Source organism: Botryllus schlosseri, chromosome 10 (genome assembly GCF_051294905.1).
Source record: "Botryllus schlosseri isolate E-star chromosome 10, Bs_hap1, whole genome shotgun sequence".
Lineage (NCBI taxonomy): Eukaryota > Metazoa > Chordata > Ascidiacea > Stolidobranchia > Styelidae > Botryllus > Botryllus schlosseri.
Window position 1 is genome coordinate 18427782 of NC_137245.1, and position 26091 is coordinate 18453872.

At 40.9% G+C, this 26091-nt stretch overlaps 1 protein-coding gene across 1 annotated transcript; it reads left to right on the forward strand.

Annotated features, from left to right (window-relative positions):
• The first annotated feature begins 1863 nt into the window (after positions 1-1863).
• Positions 1864-22436, forward strand: LOC145448556 (uncharacterized). The gene is made up of 12 exons (XM_080326964.1): positions 1864-3022; positions 4230-4357; positions 9661-9737; positions 9804-9934; positions 13340-13489; positions 15506-15654; positions 16575-16663; positions 16753-16892; positions 18512-18661; positions 19037-19123; positions 20773-20880; positions 20950-22436. The coding sequence occupies exons 1-12, from the start codon at positions 2944-2946 to the stop codon at positions 20961-20963; spliced, it is 1302 nt and encodes a 433-aa protein (XP_080183090.1). The 5' UTR covers positions 1864-2943; the 3' UTR covers positions 20964-22436.
• The last annotated feature ends 3655 nt before the right edge of the window (positions 22437-26091 follow it).

The following is a 26091-nucleotide window of genomic DNA, read 5'->3' on the forward strand; positions in this document are numbered from 1 at the left end:
TTCGGGACTACAAATATACATCAATCACCGCACACGCTCAGCTTTGAAAATATTTCGGCCTCTAGGGATGATGTGATTATGTGAACTTCTGAAAGGCCCAGGTTCCCGTGAGCAAACACACGCATGTATAAGACAGTGTTTCCCAGTCAATACGATCTAGTGCTACCTTCGAAAAAGGAAAGATCGTTCGCCACACTCTAGCACAGGGGTGCACTGGTGGGCCACAGGAGCATTTACAGATGGGCCACAGAGCTATTTGGAAATTGTAGATTTAGTGAGAATTTACTTAAGTGTTATATTATTCGCTCAAAACATAGGCTACATCAAGCTTTCCAGCCGACTCTGATGAGACGTATAATGACACGTACGGATTCACAATGTAAAAATCGAAAATGGTAGGGGAAAAATGTCTTTTGTTTTGTCTCCCGGCTACGCCTATGATGACAACCTACGACTTACAGCAACGAAAATATTTTCGACTATGTAATAACTGGAAGTTAAGGCCGAAGTAACCAAGCATTCCAGCAGGATCATACGTCATATTGCGTTCAAAAGGGTGCATATTATTAAACTCATACTGAAGTGTATTTGATGTAGATTTGCGGTACTTCGGCAAGTCGTATTATTGTAAGATTAAAATAGCCATAATTTCATTTTATCATCAATTATTGTGTTTCACGACGTGCGCGGAACCACGGACGGCCATAATGTACACAAAAGTTATACGGGCTACCAGAACCGTAACTGCCGCACCCGAAACCGTCCAATAGGGGACGCTCTAAGGGGACCCAAATTATTTTGTTAGTCGTTTTTGAAGGAGGAGATATATTCAACTTGAAAGTTTTCTTCGCGCGATTTCATGCGTTTACCTTTTAATGTGAAAGACAATACAAAATGCGCATATCAAGATTTCAGGACCAAGATCTTACCTAACGATCTCGCTTTCCGTGACATGCCACCTCATTTTTGTCGCCTGCCTTTTAATATTTTCTTCTTTTACTTTCAGTCCGATGCATACCTCCTCTTTACATCTCCTAGTCCAAGGTGGGTGTCTGATTTCAAAGACTACTCCTAGTCGTTTAGACACCTTCCTATCTTTTCATGGTATCGCAATTTTTGTGCTGCAAATTCAAAACTGGTGCAGGCTTGCATTATATCTTCTCGACGTGTCGTGTATTGCACTATATCAATTAGTATCAACTTCCTGAGGATTCATATTCTCTGCTCTATGTTGGTTGATAATAATATGGACTGAGACTATACAGTTACCAATACGTAGTTTAACAGTACCATTACTTCTGAATGATAAAAAAACCCTTTCAATTATAATTTACTCAATATTCGGTACTAGAATATGAATAAATAGTGACTCAATTTGTACTTAAATCATGTTGCAAAATGCAATGCCCTGTACTTCGAAATTTCAAACTGACTGGACTTGATCCGAACCACCTCAGAATATCAAGTGATTTGACTTGACTCGAGTGACTTGATTTGACTTGAGTCAAAATTTACAATGACTCGATATGTCTTGTGACTCGAAGGTAATTATTTGCTCCCAACACTGATATAGAGCAAGCATGCAGCGAAACCACACAAATGTGGAACGAAGTTTTGAAACGAGTGTAAATCTGTCATGTATCAAGCGTTGTTGGCGACTATCCTGTCTCGGTGGTCTCGGCATACGTTACAACGCACTCTTCTCTCACCAAAGCGTTGAATCGGCTAATTCCCCTCTGGGCTATATCAAAACCACATATCAGTGACTGATTCGTGAAAATGCACCGGTCATATTGAGAGCAATTGGTATCGTACAGTATATGTAAGCACGAGTCGCGATGCCGCTGCAGTAGCCTATGTGTATGATTCATTTTTAGTCACGAGTTGGCTATAAAGCGATAGATATCGTGTAGTTTTGTGTGAGAACGAAATGTGAGGTGAGATCAATTCCATTTCAATACATTCATGTGTTCAATGGCCATGTTAGGGCTACTACACGTAATTAGATTAAGTCGGCTACTCTATGAAGACTGGAATAGTTCTTGACATACAACTCCGATGAATATTCCAGTGTTATTTTATGTGTTCAGATTGTTCGCATATAGTTGGTAGAGATCGGCGGGGGATTGAAATTTTCGTCAGCCAGCTATCACAAACGCTATATTTTTCTGTAACAAATTGTCATTGGTGGTTCTGTAGAACCGGTTCCAGAATAAGTGCGGGACAGCTTAGTCCGACTAGCACAGATATACATAGCATCTCTAGCACTGCATGCTCGGTATAATGCCAAATTTCATTGCTCTCCGGTTGCTGGTGACAGTGTTGTATCACACACAGGGGCAGTGTAAATTGCAACATCATTGCTTGGATTTATCCTAGATTTGCGGGATAGAAATTACCCTTTATCTTAACCACATCTATTCTATACCATATCTCCTATTTTAATAGAGTTTACCATCTACAAGGCAAGCAAATTCGATGCTGTATTTAACACGTTATACGGGACAAATTTCATATTAGGCCTTCTCGTTATGAGACATGCCACTGTATGGTTTAGTCGATTACATGGATTTGGGACTTATTGGCGGTTTTGTTATTGCATTCTTGTCTCGAAGACGAATGATTCGGTTATGCGACTCAAACCTTGCAATGTAAGGATGAGACTTGAAGTGCAAGGGTTCTACTAAAACAGGAAGATCGAACATTTTTCTCAATTTTAGAAGATTTAAGCTGTCTTTCGGTATGCATGTGCACTTGTGCAGTGCAACCCGTGCAAGGCACTCGTGATCACCAAGAAATCCCAATACCTTAGAGTGCAATATTTATTGAAATTTGTTTTCTGCCATCTTTACTGTACCATACCACGTATTGGAAGTGCATTACAGTGGTTTTGCTAGTCTTATATTAATTGGGATAGTTGAATCTTTGCCGATAAAACGATCTATGCGGGAAAGTGACCTGATGACTTCATTAACAACCTGGCTATTCTTCTTTGGAGTTCATTATCATGTTCATGGACAGGGTAAGAATAGTAGCAGTATAAATGAATTTTAACGATGTATGGTAGGCAATGTTAAATCGAAGACTTAGATCCATCGGTGTTGCCGGGGGCGAGAGAAGACAAGGTCCCATCCAATTTTATGAAATCTCGTAAAATAACATGTCGCAGAGTATTTAGGTGTACATTTATTCAACTCCAATTTATTTTCACTCAAACCCGCGGCTTAGAGTCACTATAAATATCGTGCTCCCTTCCTAATAAAATAAACAACGACGTAAGCCTATGATTTACAGAATGTGAGTCCAACCGTGTTTGCAATTGTGAGATAAGGGTAGTTGGAATGCTTCAGTCTAGAGCAGTGGTTCTCAAACTGGGGGTTGTGAAAGCATCTGAAGGGGGCGCGAAGCTGCGGTTAACTGATTTTGTTGCGCTCTGCGCGATTTAGGCTACCTCATATTCATAGTTATTTCTGTGTGTTTAGTCCTGGTGTCATATTTGACAATTATCTCATCAACAGTTATAACCTTCCATGCCATCAAACTATCCGTTGGGATTGCTAGCATTCTGGTTGAATCTTGTGGTGAAATGATAAGGGGCGCAGACTCTTTTACTGTCATAAAGTGGGGCGTGTCTAAAAAAAGTTTGAGAACCACTGGTCTAGAGGTCTGCAACCCGCGGATGCGCGGGGACTAAGGCACCGTCACTCCAGCGCTAAGCGTCTCCGCGCTCGGACGCTCCAAGACATATAAATGTTCGGCAAGTATGTGTCTCCGTTAGGGCCGGTGCCAAAAAGAGCGCCAGGATCAAACTTGACCAAAAAGGAGCCGCGCATATGAGAGGAACCTTCAATATGAATAAGTTCAGGTGTCGAAAGGACGGCGCCGAATAATCATGTCCTTATAATCCCGCGGACCAGCGGTATGTGGACTGCAGAGGAAAATATTGCAGTTGTAAAGAAATGCGAATTCGGAATTGCTTGTGTCTCATTGAAGGAGTTTTTCCTTAGTTTGGTCTATGGTACATGTGAGTGACTCCAATGCCAACAAAAACTTGATAGTTCCCTTGAACTCATCAAATATTTGAACCCAGCCACTTTTACTTCTGTTCTCGCCGTTGCTGAGTTCGTCACAGTCGCGCCAACTCGTCTTTCTCATGATGCTACAGTCGGTCGTTTGCAACGTATTTATGACCTGTCCAGGCTGACTCAATTATTATTGTCGATGCACAGAATGTACTTGGGCTCCTCTGGAACCAACCGTATATATAAGAGCTAGCGGGGCGCCTGCTACGTTGAATGTATCGGTGTCGGGTGAGCAATTAACTACTGCAGACCGGGTCACGTGGAAACTGAACGAGGTAAGTTGTTTGCGACTACATTACTGTTGCGAAGCAACCCACCGTGTAAAATTTGCGTTGCCAATCTTCCTGTCAATCGTTCCCAAACGTACTCGTGCATAAAGTCGTTGGATTTCATATAGGAAATGTGTCTTACTTATATTCAGCCACTATTGCAAAAGTGACGAAGCGATGGTGCCCACGGTATTTATCAATTATATCAGTCTGATGTCAATTAACATGAACTGTGTGCGAATAAAAGTAGAAAGAAACTTTGTTGGTGGTTCTCTACGCGAGGCATCCCAACTCCCTAGACTTGTAAAACTTCTGCATTTTCAAAAAGCGCAACTAGAACTAGAACTAGAACTACTCTGTTTTGAAAACTCACCTCACAATTATAACTATAACTAGAACTACCCGATTTTCAAAATCCGCCACGAGGACTAGAACTAGAATCACCTAATTTTCAAAATTAGCTACTAGAACTAGAACTACTCAAAAAAACGTTTGTAATTTGACCATTACACAAGTCTGCCTGACTAGCTTTACTGGTAGTCCTACAGCTTACAACACATATGTGCGATACTTTTGTTTTGTGACTCACTGAAAGTTAGGGGTTCCCGAAGGCTTGTAGATTAGCGTATGGCAGAGCTCTTCGACCTTTTGGTACACCCTTTAGCGTTTGCTCGAAGCTCGTACACCCCTGACCGCATAACATACTGATTCCTTATAGTAAGCGTAATCCAGGAGTGTTCAATCTCATTGCCATTCACAGCCGTATTTCGGTTATATATATAGCATAGGGCCGAATTCCGGCGGAGAGTGTCATGGCCCATCTGTACGTCGTATACTCACCTTAAATTGATTATACTGGGAACTTCGCACAGCGGAGACCCCTTGTGGTGGTCTCTGCCACCACCGACTTTTAAGATATTCCTTGTGTATAAAAATTTCTAATTGCACAAACAGAAAATCCCCGCAGGCTTACTATACATGCTCAAAAATTGCCAGTACTAACGCTAGGAATTGTAGGAAAAGCTAACTGGATTCCTTTTCTAGTCGCGCAAAGTGGGAAAAATTTTTTCAACTGGAAAATTAATTTCTTCGGTAATAATGGTTGTTTCGTATATCACTGTCAAATATTTACCTATTATCAGCCGACATGACATGATTACCTGTAGAGCTGATGAAGGGGGTGTCTTCAAAAATTTTGGGCACAAAATTAATGATGATGCATCTTCTAGTTTTTGTTAATCCCTTTGTTGCATGCTGTTATTTGTTACCTCCCATCAGGATTGAAGGCATAATCTCACTATATACATTGGAATCGCCCAAACGTACCAGATAAACTTCATTCGTCAGACGCGCACGATTTCCGACGTGGATTTTCTTTATGGGGATGCGGTTCGCATTTGTACCGTGGAGCTCAGATTACACTATTATTAAAAACGAAAAATACAAGATCCCGCCGTTTACCCGTCCGTTGTTGAATTTCTCCGCTTCGACATCAAAAGTTATATTTTTTGATAAGGAGCAAAAACTCTACCGATATAACTCTGAATGTCAACGTAAGAAAATTCAACATCGATGCGGGTAAACGGCGGGAGTAGTGGGTAGCCCGTCTCACTAATAAGTACCCAAGAAACAGCTCTTGGTTTCAGAAAGGTTGTTAAAACATGACGTATTGTCGTCAGGGGGCGTGATGAATATAAGTTGAGCTTAAAAAGGTGTGTTGAGTCCAGGTGTGTTGAGTCCAAACAATATGGGAACTATCGGTATACCATATTTCAAACTTACGCCCTTCCATGCACAAATGCAGCGTGCTTTTGAGATTGCGATTTCCTCACCTTACCGTCAAAAAACCCAAATTGAACACAGCTATGAAAAATTGTCCTAAAAGCTAGGTCTTACTCATGATACCCTACTCGGTTGAATATTTTATAAGGTTTTGAACAATTCTCATTCTAAATTGTGTAACGCTTGCCCGATTTTAGACCATCGATCAAGTTTCGCCTCAATTTAACCTTTAACCCTACACCGCATGGCATTTGATACCACTTGGGAATATAGACCATTAGACTGGCTAGTCCGCTAACCGAGTGTCAAATCTCAACCGTAAGCCAACATCTGTTTACACGTTTTCGAATATTACATTGATAAAACCTGGATGCCGGGGATCTAAATGAGCAGAAAATCGTCAATTTTCAAAATGACGCATCTTTTGACCCCGGAGTTCAATTTTCATCAAATATAGTTTATTAGTGTTCGATATTAACTCATCTATGCATGTACCAAATTTAAGAAGATTTGGGAATGTGGTGGTTCCAACTTTTGTCGTCCAGGTTTGGAATGGCCAGACTTGCAAGCTGCGTACACAGATGATAAGAACATTGCACGATATTGCACACCCGGTCAACATGTTCTGAAGCATAAACTTGTCTATTTGTGATAGATAGTCACTGGTCCATTTTATTGCGGATCTGATACACCCCAGTACACCCAGTACACCCCATCTGAGTGGTACACCCTTTCTAAATTTTGGTGCACCCTGGGGTGTACGATAAACCCGGTTGAAGAGCCCTGGCGTAGGGCAAATACGGACCTGCGGGCCAAATACGGACTATACGCGGGAAGTGAGCTGAAAATTTTGAAAATAAAATATGTCTCAAAAGACCCTACTTCATGTTGATTCACGATATTATTTGGATTCAACTTTGAGCTTTTTCCATTTTAAAAACTTTTGTTTCACTTTTTGCAAGAAACTCGGTTATAATAATGAACATCAAATCATTAACCGCGCCTTGAAAAACATCTTGCGTGCAACTGTTGGCATGCGTGCCAGGGGTAGCCGATGCCTGGCGTAATCTATATTCAAAATAAATTTGATATAACATGGATTAATTCAAGTTGGGATTACGACATAAGGACGCAGTCATTCGTCTAAGGCTGCGAAAAGACAAATTTGGAAAACCTGCCAGCGAAATTACCAAAACAACGGGGCAATTTTAGCAAGCTACACACCGCTCGAGATAGTGACCAAGCTGTAACATCCCATACATATTTGTGTCTTGATGGAAGGACGCGTCTATAGGGGTCGGGGTGATTACAAATAGTTAACAATGTTTCCTGTTTACCATTGTTTTGAATAATTATGTGGGATAAATATAATTTTTGTACTTAAACTTTAAATTCTTAATTGCCTAATAGTTAATAGTAACACATTCACCCAGAAGCCTGTATTAACCACGTAATTCATTTTTTTTCAATTTTTGAATTATTTAAAATTAATACACCGCAGAATACAGTGCAAACTTTCCACTTGGCTCGTCAACGTATTTCCTGCCTGTCATTTTCACAAGAATAGTTGCCCATCTGTGACGTGGGGTTCCCAAGTTATTAAAGGTCAAGAAGCGTACAAAACTGGATTTTATGCTCATAGTCAACACATTAATTTTAATTTTATCGGAAATATCAGACATTGGATCGACATTTCCAAAGAATTGGGTTTCGAGTTTGAAATGGGAGATATTGCTACCCCAAAAAGCCACACGCTGGCTACTCCACCGCTAGCATTGATGGCTCTAAGCGAGCAATGGCTAGTATTGGCTACACACACACCACTCAACAGAACACCTGCATTTCAATTCGCCCAAAACGACGACAAGTGTTTTCTAGTTGTTCGGCAGCGAATATTTTTTTCAAATGTGCAACTAAAACTAGAACCAGAACTACTCAATTTTCAAATTCCGCAACTAGAACTAGAGCTAGAACAACTCGAGAAAAAAACGTTGGTTGGTTAGTTAGTTACTTAGTTAGTTAGTTGTTTGCCCTTACGCATTTCATTTGTAAATCTTGTTTTTAGTAATCATTTGTAATCAAGCCTTTTCAGATCAGCTGTTCTTACCGCTATATAAAGCGCTTCGGACAACCATTTGTTGGTTATTTACGTTGACGCAAAATTAATTGCAAATCTTACTTTGGTTCCTTGCTTACCTTAATCCTAATTCTGTTACGTTCATCGGCCGTATATTGCTTTTGCTGTGCCAAGTGTCAGCTATCTTCATCAAGTTGTATGTTGCTATCAGAGGTGGTCAAAGTAGTCACCGTGGCTACTCAAGTAGAAGTAAAAGTAACGCCGGAATTTCTACTCAAGTGGAAATAGGAGTGGGGGTTCACAAGTAAGTAGGAATTATACGCTTATTTTTGCCTACAAAACCGTGAACTGTCAAGTAGAAGTAGAAGTAGTATAAAATCATAACTACTTAAAAAGTAGTGTGAGTAGGTAGAATCTACTTCAAGTACTTCAAAAAGTAGAAGTACTTCGTTACGGACCACCTCTGGTTGCTATTGCTGTACTATACGCGCCTGCTATCTTCATCAATCCTTATGTTGCTGTTGCTGCACTACGTGCCTGCTATCTTCATCAAGTTGCATGTTGCATGCTGCTGTTGCTTGCTACACTATTTGTCAGCTATCTTCATTCGAAATTTCGTATCCATTTTGAGCGTGTTATTGCGTTATTACAGTCATGGAATACGTGTATGAATTACAACGATTAGCATCCGTAGATAACCCCATTAGACAGGCTTCTCCGCCTATAATCGACAGCGCATGATTTAGACTACCGCGCAGAAACAACCATCAACTAACTGAACGGGTAGCTTGTAAAAGTCTGCATCGCCCCTTCCAAATTGTGGTGGTATCTTTTGTTAGTGGCATGGGAAGGATTGCAAAAAATGCCTCGTGTATTGACAAGTTCTAGTTCAGCAATGAGTTTGTCACTTCGTTTGCGGTCAATTTATCTGTGATAAAGCAATGCAGGCCCAGTGAAACGCACCATGATTAAGAGATTGCTCACTCTCACAGGTCACACCAGCGTATCGCAAACAATCCGAATATATGCATGATCAGCCATTTTTATCGACAATGTTACTAGATGACTTAAAATTGACGCGTAAATTTTGCTCCGAATTGCGAGTCAATCCACATTTCTGAGACGCCGAGTCAAATCCATTCAAGTCATTTTTGTAAAGTGACTCGAGTCAAGTCATACAAATAAGTGACTCGAGTCATCCCTACACTTCTGTTATGGCTTGATGTTAGTCAGTAAGTACTCTGATAATCGTCACGGAGCTTAATGCTCAACACGGATTTTAATCACCCATGTACTCGATATTGTCCAGGTCTATGAACAGTCCGATAGCATATCCACTTGTGTCTCAGTACAAACAGGCAACTTTGACTTGTCCTAGTCAAAACATGAACCCAATAGGTATTGACCACTTCTGCACAGGGGTCGGACTTAAACGATACCTTTCTATCAGACCGACCTTTCCGTTCGACGATATTCAAGTAGCGGTGCTCTCGAAGAAACATTATCCAATCCACGAGGAACTCCGAGGTATGTCAAATGTCAATCCGACAATACCAAGCGCAGTACCGCATTTTAGCTCTGTTTTATTTACAGCTCGTCAACTGGTAGCCACAGTATAACAATTCGTTCAGTCACTCTAAGCGACAACGGTCAGCAAGTTACGGTGATCAGCGGAGGCTGTACTGTGAATGATGTTTCACCACCCATTACGCTTCAAGTCGAATGTTAGTGTCTACGAAATTTAGTTCCGAGTAGGGCTGGGCAAAATCGAGTACCTGAGTGATTCGATTCTGAATCACGTATTATGCATCGAGTCAAGTCGAGTATTCTAGTATCGCTCATTATGACTTCATCAGAGAATTTAATGTATCAAAGTTCAAATATGTACCTTTTATGTCACCACAAAGAACAAATGCCGTCGCATTAAAGATACTTTGATATTTTTTCGGCCATACCGATTTCATTGCACTTGTTGACAATGTCGTGAGATGATCAAGACTTCGGAAATGTGTTATTTCCAGAAACGTTCGTAGCTTTGTACTATGTCTCGTATGCTGCGACGCGGCCAATCAAGGTTTCAAGGCTTACTCGATGGAAAATAGTATCACAACTATAATTCTCGTTAGTAAATTATCTTTCAATAGCGAGTACTTCAGTACTCGGAAAAATCGTCTTTTACTACTCGGCTTGAATCATTAAAATTAATACTCGATTCAGATTCGAGTACTCGAATCATTGTGCCCAGTCCTAGTTCCGAGTAATCTTCCGTGCTTGTAGGAAGTTTCAACTTGTCCGTTGCCTCGTATTTGTGTGCTCAAACAGGGGTGCTTGGGAGCGAACTTCTACACTTTTGGGAGTAGTCACGCAGGTATTCGCGTTTTTAATTCTGCGCACTACTTCCAATTCCAAGAAACCTGTTTTTGAAGTCAAACTACCGGCATCGGAACTTATAGATGTCTTTTCCGGTTGCTTTACGACTCTGAAAAAAAAAACGTAATCTATCCTGAAATTGCCTCATGACGATGGAAAGCCAAAAATTATAGCGTGATCTGGCCCGTCCCCAGATTTCGTCAAATTCAAGTCGAGAACAGTGCATGTCTGTCAGTAGGGCCACATCACGTCCCCGCAAATCTTCGAATAATTTACAAGTCGTACAAGCGACAAGGTATTGTCACACGGCATCTGGAGGAAATAGCGAGTGTCATGATGGCGAAGCATTCTAGACAGCCGTGTAAGGGACAGAAATAGACATTTACTGTTCAAATTCTGACACTTGACTAACTCTCTATCATGGGATGGCCCTCTCTATTGCTAGAACAGCATTGTGAATGGAATGACGTAACTATGGGCGCACTACATGACTTCACAATGCGGGCAAGAGCATCCTTCGTATCTGTGGCAATGCAACACAGCCCTGCTGTCTATTTTTCAACATCAATGAAACGCCCCGACAGCATGTGCTTGTGCGTGCTATCTCTAAGCACTGTTATGAGTGTTATCACACCTTTATCAGGTTCCATCATTACTAAGAACTGATATATTCTACTCAAAAATTTTGGAAAATATGCCCGTCAAGCAGGGTTGTAACCAAGTCACAAGGCTCCGAGTCACAAGTCAATCTCACTTTTATAGTTTTGACTCGAGTCAAGTCGAGTCATTTTCAATTCACCACCGAGTCAAGTCCGAGTCCAAGTCATTGAGCAGAGGTCCGAGTCCGAGTCATGGCAATATGACTCGAGTCGAGTCCAAGTCATTTTGTTGACTGCTCAGTTTCCAGTTAAAGTCTTGTCAACCGACTTTTTATAGGTCTGTATGGTGATATCGAATGGTTCGCAATTACAATATACTAATCTTCCTAGTGTCTTCTTCTTAGTGTGGTTACTTTACTATTCTTCGAAATTACAATGAAAAGTCGGTCTTGGCCGTCTGAGTCTCGAGTCATATGACTTGGTTCGAGTCATGCGAAATGACTCGAGTCCAAGTCGAGTCAATACACCAATTGACTCGAGTCGAGTCGAGTCATTTCCGTATTTTGAGAAAATGACTCGAGTCAAGTCGAGTCATCAGAAAATCGTGACTCGAGTCGGACTCGAGTTGAGTCATGACTTGAGTCATTACAACCCTGCCGTCAAGTAGAAGCGATGTCATTTCCCGCAACGAGAACACTATATGTGGAAGGCCACAGTTGCTTCACTATGGAAAAACCACGATCGTTTGAAACAGAGAATAAAATCACGCAAGACAGTTTCTCTTAAAAAGCCATTACACCTTATTACAGCGAGCAATAATTGCTCAAATACTTCGTAGTTCTCACAGCAGTCAGCTCACAATGAACCACGCTTTTCAGGGATACTCCCAACTGCTAAATTAGTCCAACAACATGATTATTGTCATGTAACAATGGACTTTTCCAGTACGGTACAGCTGGATAAATAAACGGGCGACCAAAAATTGCCCTGAATAAATCGATTCTGCAATTTTACTGCGAATTTAGCTGCTTTATTGATCAACCGTTTCAACACTACGCAACAGTAGCCTTCCAAACCTACACCGTCCCTATTTGCTTTCAGTGCCCCCATTTGCTCTCAGCGCCCCCATATCGCCCAATTTTATAGCCAGCACCCCATCACACTCGCGAACGCCCCCAGGAGGGCACCAACTTTGGGAACCACTGTGTTAGAGGTTTATCTAGTCACTCCTCGCCATCTGCGTAAGCCAGGGACGGGCAACATACAACCTGCGGGCCGGATCCAGCCCGCAGAGAGTTTCCGGTTGTGCATAATAATGTGGCTTGCGGCCACAGTCTGCAGCAACCCCCTCTATTTGCTTATTACGTCAAATGATAGTGACTGCAGGTTATTATTTGGTGTGTGTGTTTGTGTGTGTGTGTTGAGTGCAGGTATGGAGCTTACGCGTAAGTTCACGCGCAAGTTCGTCAAGACGGACAGGCTTGCATTACCGGCATTAACGCATGTACGCAACCGTAATGAATTGATACCTTGGTCAATTAGGAAAAATACCCACCCCTTGTTCGTTTACATTACATTATACTAAATGCATGCAACATACGGACCGCGGTCACAGCCAGCTGCAATTCGCCACTACTTGCAAACTACCTCAAATTATAGTAGCTGTAGGTTATTCAGTCTTTTTTCGGACACAAATAATAGTGATTTTTAGTTCTTCTTTGTGTGCGACATGCAGTCAGTGTTCAAAGAACCTGTTAACACAACTTTGATCGACCACAGATGTCTCACTGACTTCCACAACAATTGAAATACATTGCGTTAACAAATTTTTGAATACAGTTTTGGTTTCTATGCTTCAAACTTAAAATTGACAATAGATACGATTAATTCTTGTATAGGTGGATAAGTACGCGTTTAATGTACCGATTCACGAATCCGGCCTGCCGAGTATTCATTCGCTCATATCCGGCCGCCGACTGAAAAAGTTGCCCGCCCCAGGCGTAAGCGGTGTCTTATTAAAGTCTGGAAGTGGGCCGTGCTGCAAGTCGGCATCTGTGGTATGAAAATGGAGGAAATTGGCCTGGTTTAAACGACCATAGAAGTTGCCAAAAACCACGAATACCATAAATAACAGCAACTGAGCCAAGCATCGCATTTTAGGCTGCAACGCATCTTATTTTCATCCTGCGAGCTCAAACGATACAGCTTGCTGCGGATTCAATTGTAGACGTGAATTCGTATATCCGAACCGCTCCGTTTTAAACGCGAGGTGTCAGGAAGATGCAACTTGGACTTGGGAGGCGGCGTCGCGTATGTATAAGGATTTATCCGCACTGTAATCTCAGTGCATCACAGTTGTGAGAAGCATACTTGGACGACTTATGATAAATTTTTAGGTTTTCTAAATTAGATTAGAATTAGAGCTACACAATCTTTCCAGCATACAATATGCTCAGGTTTTCTAAATTAGGATTAGAATTAGAGCTACACCATTTTTCAAAATTAAATTAGAATTTGATGTACTATCACTCAATTTTTTCCAAATTAGATTAAAATTAGAATTACTAAATTCGAAAAAACGTGGGAATTGAATGAAATTCTATATGAGAAAGAAATACAGCAGAATTCATGTTTTGTTCATATCAAATCATAGTTAATGTCTGTACAAGTGTACACCAAACTTGGCTCGAATCGCACTAGTTCTCTTGCATGGCTGGTGACTTCATTCCGACGGAGCAGCTGCTCTGAGATGAGGAAAATGATTTCCCTTGTCCAGTAACTCGGAATATCACAGTCCATGCTCTCACGCTCTGCTGCAAAATATCTTTCCACTTCATGTCTTCATCCTCTTTTCTTTGGTTAGATCTGAAGCAAACTTCCCGTTTTTCCTTGATGTAGTTGAGGGCTTGAAAAAGAACAAGGGCGTGTTAACGATCTTTTTTTCGCCCTCGGGAAATTGCTGTTCTGTTTTTGATCGAAACTAGAAGTTTGTAGCAGGTTGCAAGCGACTATGCCAGTATGTATATCATTCGTCACAATAACTACTATGACTTTTCGGTATAGGCAATGCGATGGCGTCTTGGCACTGGATCTCCCTACTTAAGAGGGATATGCTATTCTTGTTAACTTGCTGTAAAATGCCGTGGACCAAGAGGCATTTTCAGGAAAACATTTATTTGATACGAACTAAATTATATAGAAACATTTCAGAAATTAGATTCGAACTAAATTACTGGAGTTTTGCTCTAATTTCGTCTAATTAGACAACTAGAATTATCTAGATTATAATCATACAAGATGACACGGTTGGTTACATGAGCCCGGGACACTGTGAGCAGTATATGGAACAGAGAAAAATTGCTGTTAGATTACTTTACTACTAGTTTACGACAAAGTACGCCGTGAGCTCTTCTCGCTGCGTTTTCTATCGCTTTAATTGTGATGTAACAATAGAGGATCGATAAAACACGCAATCACTGAGTAATTGGTTGCTGTTAGGTCACACCAGCGTATTTTTAAAGTCCTAACTTATACAAGACATAGCGATTCATATTGCGTTTCCAGGCAATTTACGTTATGTAAGGTCACACTGGAGTAATTTTTCGGTAGTGTTCAAGGCGTAACCAATGCAAGAGAAAGCACAACCTTCTTTGCGTCTCTCGAATCTTTAATAAGTTGACACAATGTCTTACGAATATGAATACGAATACGGTAAACTGAAATCAAAACACTCCAATAAATACACAACCTAGTCCTAACCCTAACTGAAAAACTTACCACACTTATGCAAACATATCGCTCGTCACGACGGCGAACAGGACGAGGTTGATATGCCCGAGACGAGCTTGCCGTTCTCATTTATCCCACGATAGTTATGGCAATGCTGATTTACGTAAATTAAGAGTATAGTATATATTTATCACGCAAGCATCTGCGATGCATGAAGCACAGAAATAAACAGACAATCTCGGTCGCGGTGAGAATGTTCCCTGGATTTCTTTGTATATCGTTATGTTATTAATGGAGAGAACATAATACTCCTATTTGACAAACTACAACTTGCGAAAAGTAAGTCACAAAATATCGCCAAGCTGAATTAAAGAGTCTGAAGTAAAGGTAGTGGGAAATCAGGTTTAATTGAGTAAGAACTATAAGGAGAGTAACTCCACTTTGAACACTTCGAAAAAGTACTAGTACTTCATTGCTGAGCGCCTCAGACTAAACCCTACACAACGATGATAGTCAATATTAGCCGTCTGAGACATAGAAGTGTGTAGTGCGTCTTTCTACTAGCAGCGTTTTATTCGCATACTCCCGTGTCTTCAGAATGCTCATGGACTATCGCCAAATCTCAGTCTGCAGTGGGTGACGACGAAATTTTTCGCATAGCAAAGGGTGCTCCTGCTCAGTTCACATTTTCGGTTACCGGCGAAAATATGAAGGATAAACATCAAATTTTATGGACAGCAACCACAGTAAGTACTATGACGTTTTGACACATTTTCGGTTGTTAGGGATTGCTATTCGCAGTCTTGCCTATAGCGCCAGGATGGGCATGTCATCCACGTATAACAGATAAGAATATAGGCCTACCATGATTTCTTAATTTTGACATTCATTCTCTAAATACGGCTCTAGACCGGCTATGCAGTAATGTGACTCACCTAACTATTTCTTTGTGGTTGTTCGAATGCATTCGCGATATTTTGTTCTTGATTGCATATGATTCCGTCACATATCGGGGCTTCAACAAATCTGACCCATCTGCTCCACCTGTCGCATTGTGCCAGTTGTAAAATAAGAGCGATCACAAAGCTGCTTGCTGGGCCACAATGAAATTTATTGCTATGAGAAGCTAGATTGTCAGGGTAGAATAAATTATCCAGACGCATATAACCTTATAACCTTATACGAGACAGAGTTCTTTGGTATTAATGGTGTTTCGACAACAATGATATTTTACGCCAGACATGGATTATCTTTTACTATTCCCGAGCTGTCGACTTATAGCACGGCCCACTGGTTAGAGGCTTTTATGAAACACCGCTTACGCGAACCAGATGGCGAGGAGGAGGCTGGAGACCCCCTTTCGCTGGGGCACAGTCAATACGAGTTAGCCATTAGATGATTTCAGAAATTATTCGGTCCTGTAGGACGAGTCACTGACTGCATGTACCAATGGTGATATGAGTTGATTATAACGGAGTACTGTAATTAATTTGTCAACGGTTGGATATCCGAAATTAGCGTGCAAGTTTAAATGCTTGTGCCTGCATAAATATTAACTACGCGCGAGCTGTAGCGTAAGAAAATGAATGAATCCACCAAGATTCCCTAGTTGGTGGCAATATACCACTGCAGGCCGCCAGTGATTATATCAACATTGTACTCTTAGCTTGAATTGAATCGCCAATTTTACAATGCAACGACTGGGGAGTTTGAGGAAATTACCAATCGCAAGGATTACCTCAATGGAACTTACAGGTATAGGCCTACTCCTGTTTTCGCCTGTTTGCAAGATAATAAAATTAACAGCTATACATATAATTTTTAAAAACCACATTCGTTGACAGCTCAGAACCGGGAAATTACAGCGTGACCATCCCTGCAATTGACTTTCCCGCCATTTTTCCGGACGTCGTCGGGATTATCGTTGAGAGTGATGGGTGTCCGGCCATTCCAGAATCCTCACCTCTTTTCATCCAAGTACTTTGTAGGTTTTGTAAATGGTAATCGCACGATAAAGGTACACGCATCATCTCATCAGTGTCTTAAAAAAGCGTAGAAGTGGGCCGTGCTACAAGTCTGTAGCTACAGAATCAAAAATAAGGAATATCGACCTGGTGATAATGACTATAGTAGCCGACAAACACCATGAATACCATAAAACAACCCCAACCAGTGATTGCGATTAGGATTAGATAGAAAAGTAATCATAATTGCTCGCGATTACATTTACTTAGGTCGTCTGAACTTGAGCACCGCTCAATGAGCAGTGAACTGTTATCCGAACACATTGCGATGAGACTGCGTCATGAGAGATAAAATGCCACGTCATTTGCTTGCTACGTCACAATTCTATCCCTTAGCCCAGGGCCGGCCAACCCGTGGCCCGCGGGCCACATGTGGCCCGCGAGAAGGTTTTGAGTGGCCCGCGAGGTAATTTCCGAAATTTCTAATATCATCAAAAATGGATTGCACAGATTTTGAGCTTGCAAGGCCAACCAAAAATTTGAATAGTCCGGCCGCAATACTTGAGATGTGATGACTAAAATACCAGTTCCGACGCATTGACAGGTCCATCAGCCATTCACATATTGGTACATCTTCGTACACTACAACAAAGCAGCATAATTTACGATAGATTTATCAAAGGTAAAAATTTTCTACAAGCTTAGCGCAATATGTTGTCACTCGATTTCTTGTTTTTAATATTGTTGCCCTTTTGTGAAAATGGAAGAACACCTAATGTATCAAAGTCTAACTATATTCGCGATTGCGAGACAAAGTGTCGTTCAACTTATGCGACCTTGCGTTTGCGCTCGCAGTAAGACCGTCCACCGTGAAACCTAGGCACGAAATGATTGACGCGTGTTGGTCACAGCTTTCCATATCGCTATCTCCATGCGCCGAATAGCCCAGTCCTCGCAAACATAGCTCAGTGATATACAGCAGGCCCGCAATATAGTCAAGTGACAATATTATTGACCTATGAATTTCAAAAAATTTTCGCGCTTCGCGCGGTTAGTGGCCCGCGCAAAAGTTCATCGATCGAATGTGGCCCTTTGGCCGAAAAGGTTGGCCAGCCCTGCCTTAGCCAATAGCTGTCGCCTTGTCGATTCCTCGACCGTAACGATTTTGATTCTAGGGGCAAGCCATGCTATCTAGCGTGGTGTATAAGCGGATAACTGACGGCAAACTTAAAATTTGAGTACAAAATTGCGAAATAACGATCGGAAAGGCTACTGTTTCACAGTGTATACAATTGTATAGGCTACTTATACGCGCTACCATATTATAAACTGCACCAATCATTCGCAATGTCCCCATCTCTAACAGTTTACTAAAGAAAAACGACGACACAGGTATACAACAATGTCGGCTCTTCTTGGTCGAACTATGTTTATACGGGTAAGCTGAGTCGGTATGGCAATACAGAAGACGGTTAGTGCTGACTGGCGAATGAATGTCAACTATAGAAAAGATTCCGTGTTCGTGATGTTTCCGACGTTTAGCTTCAAGTAGGCTATATTCCAGCTACAAGCACGGCCATTGTTCAATATGCTCATTGCTCAATTTTCCCGAAAATGTACCTCCCATGTCTCATTTCAGGTTGCAACATGTCTGTTCTCGATTCTGCGAGCTCTAACGACACATCTTGCTGCGGTTACAAGTGCGTCCGGGAATTCAAAGACCCGAGCGGATCGATCATGAAGGCTACGTGTCAGGAAAATGCGACATGGGCTTATGAAGCTTTGACGCGTATATGTCTTTATTTTGCTTAAACTCCTTAACATAATTATACTATAACGACACTATAACTCTGTATGAGGAGGGAGTGGTAGTTAGATTCTTCTTGAATCACATAATTTTCACATTCGTGACTGGGCGATGTAATTCCTTCATCAATGAGACATGCTGGACTGTTCGTGAAAATGCTCTTGGTGATTTCACTTGTAAAAAGTGATGTACATATCTGTGTATGTCCGATGTATATATCTCCTATGAAAAATTTGATTATGTACAATGGCATACCAATTCTGTGATCACGTGATGTGACACTGGAATTTCTCGAAGTACTTTATCCATACTTGTCACTTGCGTTTGATAGCGATACTAAAATCCTTCCATTTTCAGGCACAGAAGGTGTCACGACTACAGTTTCGTTGAACTCTTCCCATACCACCACCAATAGTACCAATGTCGATAACGGTATTCTTGACGGTAAGCTAAGTTGCCATTTTTTCGCGCTCTTTATTATTCTCTATATTTCCTAAACTCTTTGTCGTGGGTCTATTCGAACACAAGCCTATAATTGATGCAATAGACCAGTGGTTTGCGAGCTTTTATGGTCGCACCTAATTCCCTATTTGAAAATGTTTCCTGGCCCACTTCTAACTTTGATAAGTTGATTCCAAACAAACAAAAAAGATCAGCACCGCTGCGACCCACAGAAAATCCCCAGGTTGAAGCCACTCCCTTAAAGCTAGTTTTTGGGTTTGAGTTAAAGAATTCCTACTTCATTCAAACACTTACTTTTCGGCTTGAAACGCACCCCTTGTAATCCATGCTCACGTTTTAACATAATATAATATAATATAATATAATATAATATGATGCGTAAAAATATAATTCCGACGAACAGCAATAGGAATATATAAAGTAAATTTCCATTACAGACTTTCAAATACAAGCCGGTTCTCGTCAAATTCCTTGCCGGTCCACCACGTAAAAATTATTGTTTTGCAAATATTCGTTTTTTTTTTCGAAACAAAGCTCATAATATGCGAAGTATAGGCCTAGCCCTATAACAAAACAGTAGCGTCTATTCAAATAACTCTGTGGCTCATTGAAAATGTCTTGGTGGCCTGGTACTGGGCCCTGGCCCACAGTTTGAGAACCACTGTGCTAGACTGATGCAAAATTTCGAATGTAATTTATACAGCAATGGAGACTAATTGAGCGAATCTCCCAACCAATCGATTTTACGCAAACTGTGATTCAGAAACTACTATATAGCTAGAAGTAGAAGCAATGTTAATAAATTCTACTCCAGCACTAGTAGAAATAGCGCTTTCGAATGAGTTACAAATGAAGCTCGTAGTTTAACTACACAAAAACAGAAGTATAAACATGTGAGAGATAGCAACCCGAATCCACTCGCTGAAGTGGCGCGACTAGTGCACATGAAGAAAACCTGCTTGAGCACTTTAGGAAATTAGAATTACTTCATTATTCATTCCGTCATTTGGTCACTACAGCTTTATACGAGGGTCAGCACAGATTTCGCATTGGACAAGTGAATGCTCGTCACTAATCCGTTAACTATATTACCGCAACATACAAAAGTATGTTTACCGCGCACGGATGGCATAGTCAAATCTTCCACTTCTCATTTTCTTCGAGGGGTTTTCGGGAATTACGTTAAAGATACTCTATAAACGGAATTGCACAGCAAGGAAAATTGTGTATTTCGTCGGTTCGCACCGCGGCGTAAGGTGTGCAAATCGAGTAGACAGCTCTTTCTGGTGCAGAATTCTTCATTCATAGCGTTGAAATTGAGTGCAGTGAGTCAAACACATGCTGCATCAATTCATATGGACATATATCCCAGTGCTGACGTGAGTTCTGTTTTCATGTTCAACCCCAAGCAGCCGAAAATGTGGTCACATAAATATGACCCACTACCAGATTTCACCCCAAGCAATGGTGGATATCTCGTAAATGCACCCATTATCCATCCATGTATTTGTAGTGTAGGCCTGTGTCCCGTCAAGTTATGGCAAGTCATACATATTGCACAAGCAAGTGTGCGTGTGAATGTTGGCGTCTTTGGTATTCCCGAATCTTTCAAACTTTTGTTTTTCGCGCAGGTCCGCAGTGGTGGTTCATTCTTGCGATCGTGCTTGCGATTGTAATATTGCTGGTTTGCATCGTTGCCATAATACACTGGTGCGTTTGCGGCGACCAAGGAAAAACAGGTTTGTGTTTTACTGCCTTTCATGCGAATAAGTCTATTGAGACTTGAAAATGTATATTGGCGATTTTAGTCGCGAATGATTGAGCATCATCTACTGCAACTGCGTGGAGGGCAACATCCTGGGACAACCAATCTTACACGAAGATCCGGCTGCATAGTACTATTTTGTATGATGCTGAAATGTTTATATTCCTTGACCTTTTGTCAATCATCATTAGACAAGTTTTCCAATGCAGTTTTCGAAAATATATGACGCGCACTTGAAGCATAAAGTGTTCAAAATATACCAAAATATTTATTTGAATAATTTGAATGCTCGCATTATTGCTGACGGTATCCCCTGATGAGTGTCTGCCGAAAAGCGTCAAGAACAAATATGAATATGTTATCCAAATGTATTATGAGGATCTGTACTCCAAAGTGTATCTTTATGTACCAAACTATTTATAAAGAATAAGTTTGGCATAACTAATTTGGAATACAGGAATTCGATTACTTTATTAGGTTAATTTATTCACTTGGCAATCGATAATTTTATCCATAGCAATGGTTCTCAACCGCCGGTCCGAGCCGGTCCTTGCCAATATTCCTGACGGTCCACTGAATATATTCGAATTTTATATCTCTTTACCAAAGTGCAAGAAGTTGGACCTTTGTCCATTAATTGAAGAAATAAAACATAAATTTTAGCGTATGTCGCAATGGCGCAAGTGTTGTAGGTAGGGTTGCATTTAAAATAGATGGTTGTTGAAAACACTTTGTTTAAAACATTTTTTAAACAGTGTTTTAAACAAAGGCCTTTAAAAAATTGTGTTTTTCAAGTTTTGTAGTTATGCCATAATTGTGTAAATACTTTCCAAAAACATGTTGTATGGGCCTACTACGGTCCGATATAGTCGACGTATACGATATGGGATATGGTTGGAACCCTCGAAATAGTCAGATCAACATCTATAGTATGTAGATATAGATCATTGGTACGAAATGAATATTCTGATTATGATGAACACCGACGGTAAAATGCTGCAAAACGATGTAGTCCTGGCTGAAGATATTTTTGGTCCGTATATGACAGGGGTAGGGAGCCTATGTCGCCAAAGAAACTAAATTTATCCTACATTTTCAATTGCGAATATCAACCAACTGTGATGCCACAATTGAATATGCGTGGCGTCGTGACTTAGAAGAAACAAACAATAAAAAACATGTTTTAAACAAGGGCCTTGTCTTAAGCATGTTTGTTTTAAATTGATTTTTGTAACAAACACAACCCTAGTTGTAGGAAACTGCTTAAAAGAACCTAGAACCAATTTGAGACAGGTTAAATGTGAAAGCTATACTGAGACTTTTAAATTAACTTTGTTAAAGTCCGACAATGCAATTGATCAGTATAGTATAATCAAGGTTGCCATACCGTCCTTATTTCTAAGATTTGTCCTTATTTTGAAGGGCCAGGTCTTGGAAAACTCAACTGTCCTTATTTATAAGAAATGTTCTTATTTTCGACTTGCGTCCTTATTTTGTCTTATTTTCAGCAACTACAGAACTTCGATCGTTTTCCTCTGTTATGTGTGTTGTATAATATTCTAAAAATATGCTTTCGCGTCGAAATTCTATGACATCATAAATGAAAGGAACATCCGCGGCGTATACACCACAGGATTTGAATTCTAAGTGGTGAGATAGCTAGGGCAGTAAGTGGTATAGGAGTTTCGGCTGTACCAAGCTATCGGAGCGGACGTCATTTTAGCAGTAAACAGCAGTACCAGGTTTCTGCTGTAAAAAGTAGTAAAGCTATAAATCATTGACAAATTTATCTAAACTATTCTGCACATATAGATAGTTTTTGCTGCTAATAAGGCTACATCTGATTGAAATGAGCAAGCAAAAGAAACGTTTGTCGTGACGTTTATTAGAGAGAATTCAAAGGTATGAAACGAAGTCTTGAAGGGCGGGTGTTTCACACATATCAATATCTGCAATTGTGACAATAACCTGGAGGCCATAGGAAGGACCGTTATTTCAACTCACATTAATACCCCACAACACAACAAGTGTGTCATAATGATTAATTCGAGCCAGTCGATGAATATTTTTAACAAGTCGATCAGCACGAACTATCAGCACAGACTATAAGATATAGCCGCTGCTGAGGGTACCAGGGCATTCCATACTGTCAAACACCAGCACTTTCAGCAATCATGCCTCACCAACTATTGCACATCGCAATTGTTCAAAGCAATATTCCCGGATTCCAGTATCGCAAAGAAGTTCGCTCTGGCCAGGACCAAGACTACAAGCATAGTTACTGGAGTTCTTACTCCATACGCTCAAAAAATGATTTTGTCTGAACTTGGTGTACGGCCTTTTTCATTCTCGGCTGACGCCTCTCATCACAAAAAGGTGGAGCTATTTCCTGAAGTCATCAGATTCTTCAACGCCGAAGCTGGAGTGCGCGTGCGTCTTCCTGAACTGCTATCGATGCCAGGCGAGACCTCGGCACAGATCAATAACTTTATTCTCTCCTCTATTCGAGAGAGCGGTATAGACATGAGGCAGCTGCCATCCTTTTCTGCCATTTATGTACCAATGAATTTTGGAGGATCACAGCATAGTGGAAAAACTAACGTCTTCTCTCGCCTCAAAGAGCAAACATTTCATCTGATCTCAGTCGGCTGCCCTGCTCATATTTTGCATAACGCAGCAGAGAACGGATCTTAGCGACTCACACTTGACGTAAAAACAATCGTATTGAAGATCGGTAGCTAACCAAGGATAGGAAAGGACTAAGTGAAATCACGGTCAAATCCCAGCTACAAGTAAAGATAAACCTAGACCTGAGCTGTCGTGAGATCTATGAAGCACCTTTTAATAACAAGGAGTTGCTGGAGGCATAGGCGCCGAGTTACGGGGTGGCGGGGTGGCGCGGCCACCCCATGACATAATTATGGGGTGGCGGCCACCTCATACAAAATGCTTAATCGTCCACCGTCTGTGCTGTCAATTAGCGAGTCTGTGATTATCGCGTAAATACCAACTATTTACTATTAACCGATACGCGCGCGAATAATTGAATACGCAGCTTAAACTAGTGCTTAAAACGCCCCGATAAATTGTAATCCGTGATTAGTAATCATACAATCGAAGCTACCTCGTTTACGACGTCGATTTCGACACGCGTGCTCTGAGAAACACCAGCTCTCTCTACTGGACCAGCGAATTCACGTTCTACTTCTCTTAATTAAATTGTCTTTGCGCGCGTTTACAAAATAATTCTTGACTTAGTTTCGTGATAGTCTTTTTAATTGGACCGCGAAATAGGAAAGTATGTTAGTGCAGTGCTTTTCAACCTGTGTGGCGGTTCGCACTGGTGCGAATGAAAAAAATTGCAGTGCAAATGACGAAGGTGGTGCGAATAGTGCGAATGAGAATCCGGATCAAGTGCGAATGAAAATCGTGAATGATTATTAATTTTAGTAACGTGGGATGATTCAAATAAACCTAATAGGAAATTCAGGGACATTGTAACTTTTGTAGTGGCGACGCAATTGTAAACTTGTTTCTCTTGCGACGCACCACTAATCGTAGCCGTGATTATTTATTATTTTGGTACAATAATTAGTACGTAACCAAAAGCCTTGTTTGGAAGCTGGTGTAGTGGGAGACATATAGTATATCAAGTTATCAATCCGTCTGAGCTTGCGACGGGCTGAATAAATGACCATCATTACAGACTCGCATTTGAAAGTTACTGTAACGTAAATTTTTACCCTTTGAAGCAGTGATTCCCAAGTGCGGCCCCGAGGGCCGCATGCGGTTCCCAGATAGCCTTCTTGCGGCCCCCGAAAATATATTAGGAAATCGATTTATGACAAAAATTAAAATTAAAATTTATATTTATAAAATACTCTTGCTTTGATTGGCCTCTGAAGCTTTTAATTATAGAATTGCAGGAGAGTTCTGAGTATAGACTGCTAACGTTACGTCACTGCTGTTTCAATGCAATATGCCCTAACTTTCCAGTTGAACGAGCAGTAGCTATGGATAAAAATAGGTATTGATAATTTTTCCCACTTCGTGGTCGCTGGCCTAAAAAAGGAGGCTCAACTCCCGGAAAAGACAGTTTTTCTTTCACATTAACAGGTTGTTGACTGAAAAAAAAGGTCAACTTTCCGGTCCAGCTCCCGAAATAGCTGCCGTATCGTTCCTACAGTGCAGACTTAATGTATATTAGTCGAATTTGGCCCTATATGTAGCCAAAATCCTCAAGAAAGAAGACGAAATCTCAAAAAAGAATGCGTTTGGGCGTCCTCCGAGGACACTTTAAAAAAATTAAAAAATAGGACAAATCATCTTAAAAGAAGACGAATGGTAACCTTATGATAACTAGCCGGCTAAAAGCAGCATAATTGGTATAGTCCTATAGTCAGGGCCGTAACTGCCGCACCCCCAACCCCCCAATTGAGGGGGGCCGAGCTCGATGGGGGTCCAAAATTATTTCGTGAATTAGCATAAATTATAGAGTGTTTTTTGAAAATTTATGCAACTTTTTCAAAAATTTTTCGCGCTAGGAGCGATTTGAATTCGTCACTTATCTTGATTATTGGGTACTCTTGCCCAAGCAAAAATACGCAAGATTTATAGAAATAGGCTTATCAGCGTTGGCCATGACCGCACCACAACGCACCAAGACATATAAAGTTTTGCCATGTGGCATGTGACTCCAAGAAGTGTGTCAGAACGATCGGCAGTGAGAAAGCCTTGGCCGTGAAGAACTGCTTTTATGCCGACCAAACACTTCGAAATACCAAAAACTTCGTTATATATACAAAATACGTATAGGTTTAATTGTCTATATAAGCGCCTAAATGACTGGCGCCTAATGTTCTTGTCTTGGCAATCTGAACCTCACAAGACAAATACCATCCCGCAGGAAAGAAAATTATATGCCAGTGAAGAAATACCAATCTGAAATCGTGTGATCTTTCAGTTTAGTAGGTTTGGGCAATTCTACAAATTTTGATGTAGCAGACAGGAGGTCACGAAATAACATCATGCAAAGTAGTCATACCTAGGGGTCCGCCCGTCCGAAGATGTTTAATTTTACGGAGTCTACAGTTTCAAAGATACCTCTCACTCAACACTACCGGTAAATCTGATTACGTGGGCAAAGAGGACAACCATGCAATTCCCGATCATATTCGCCGATTTT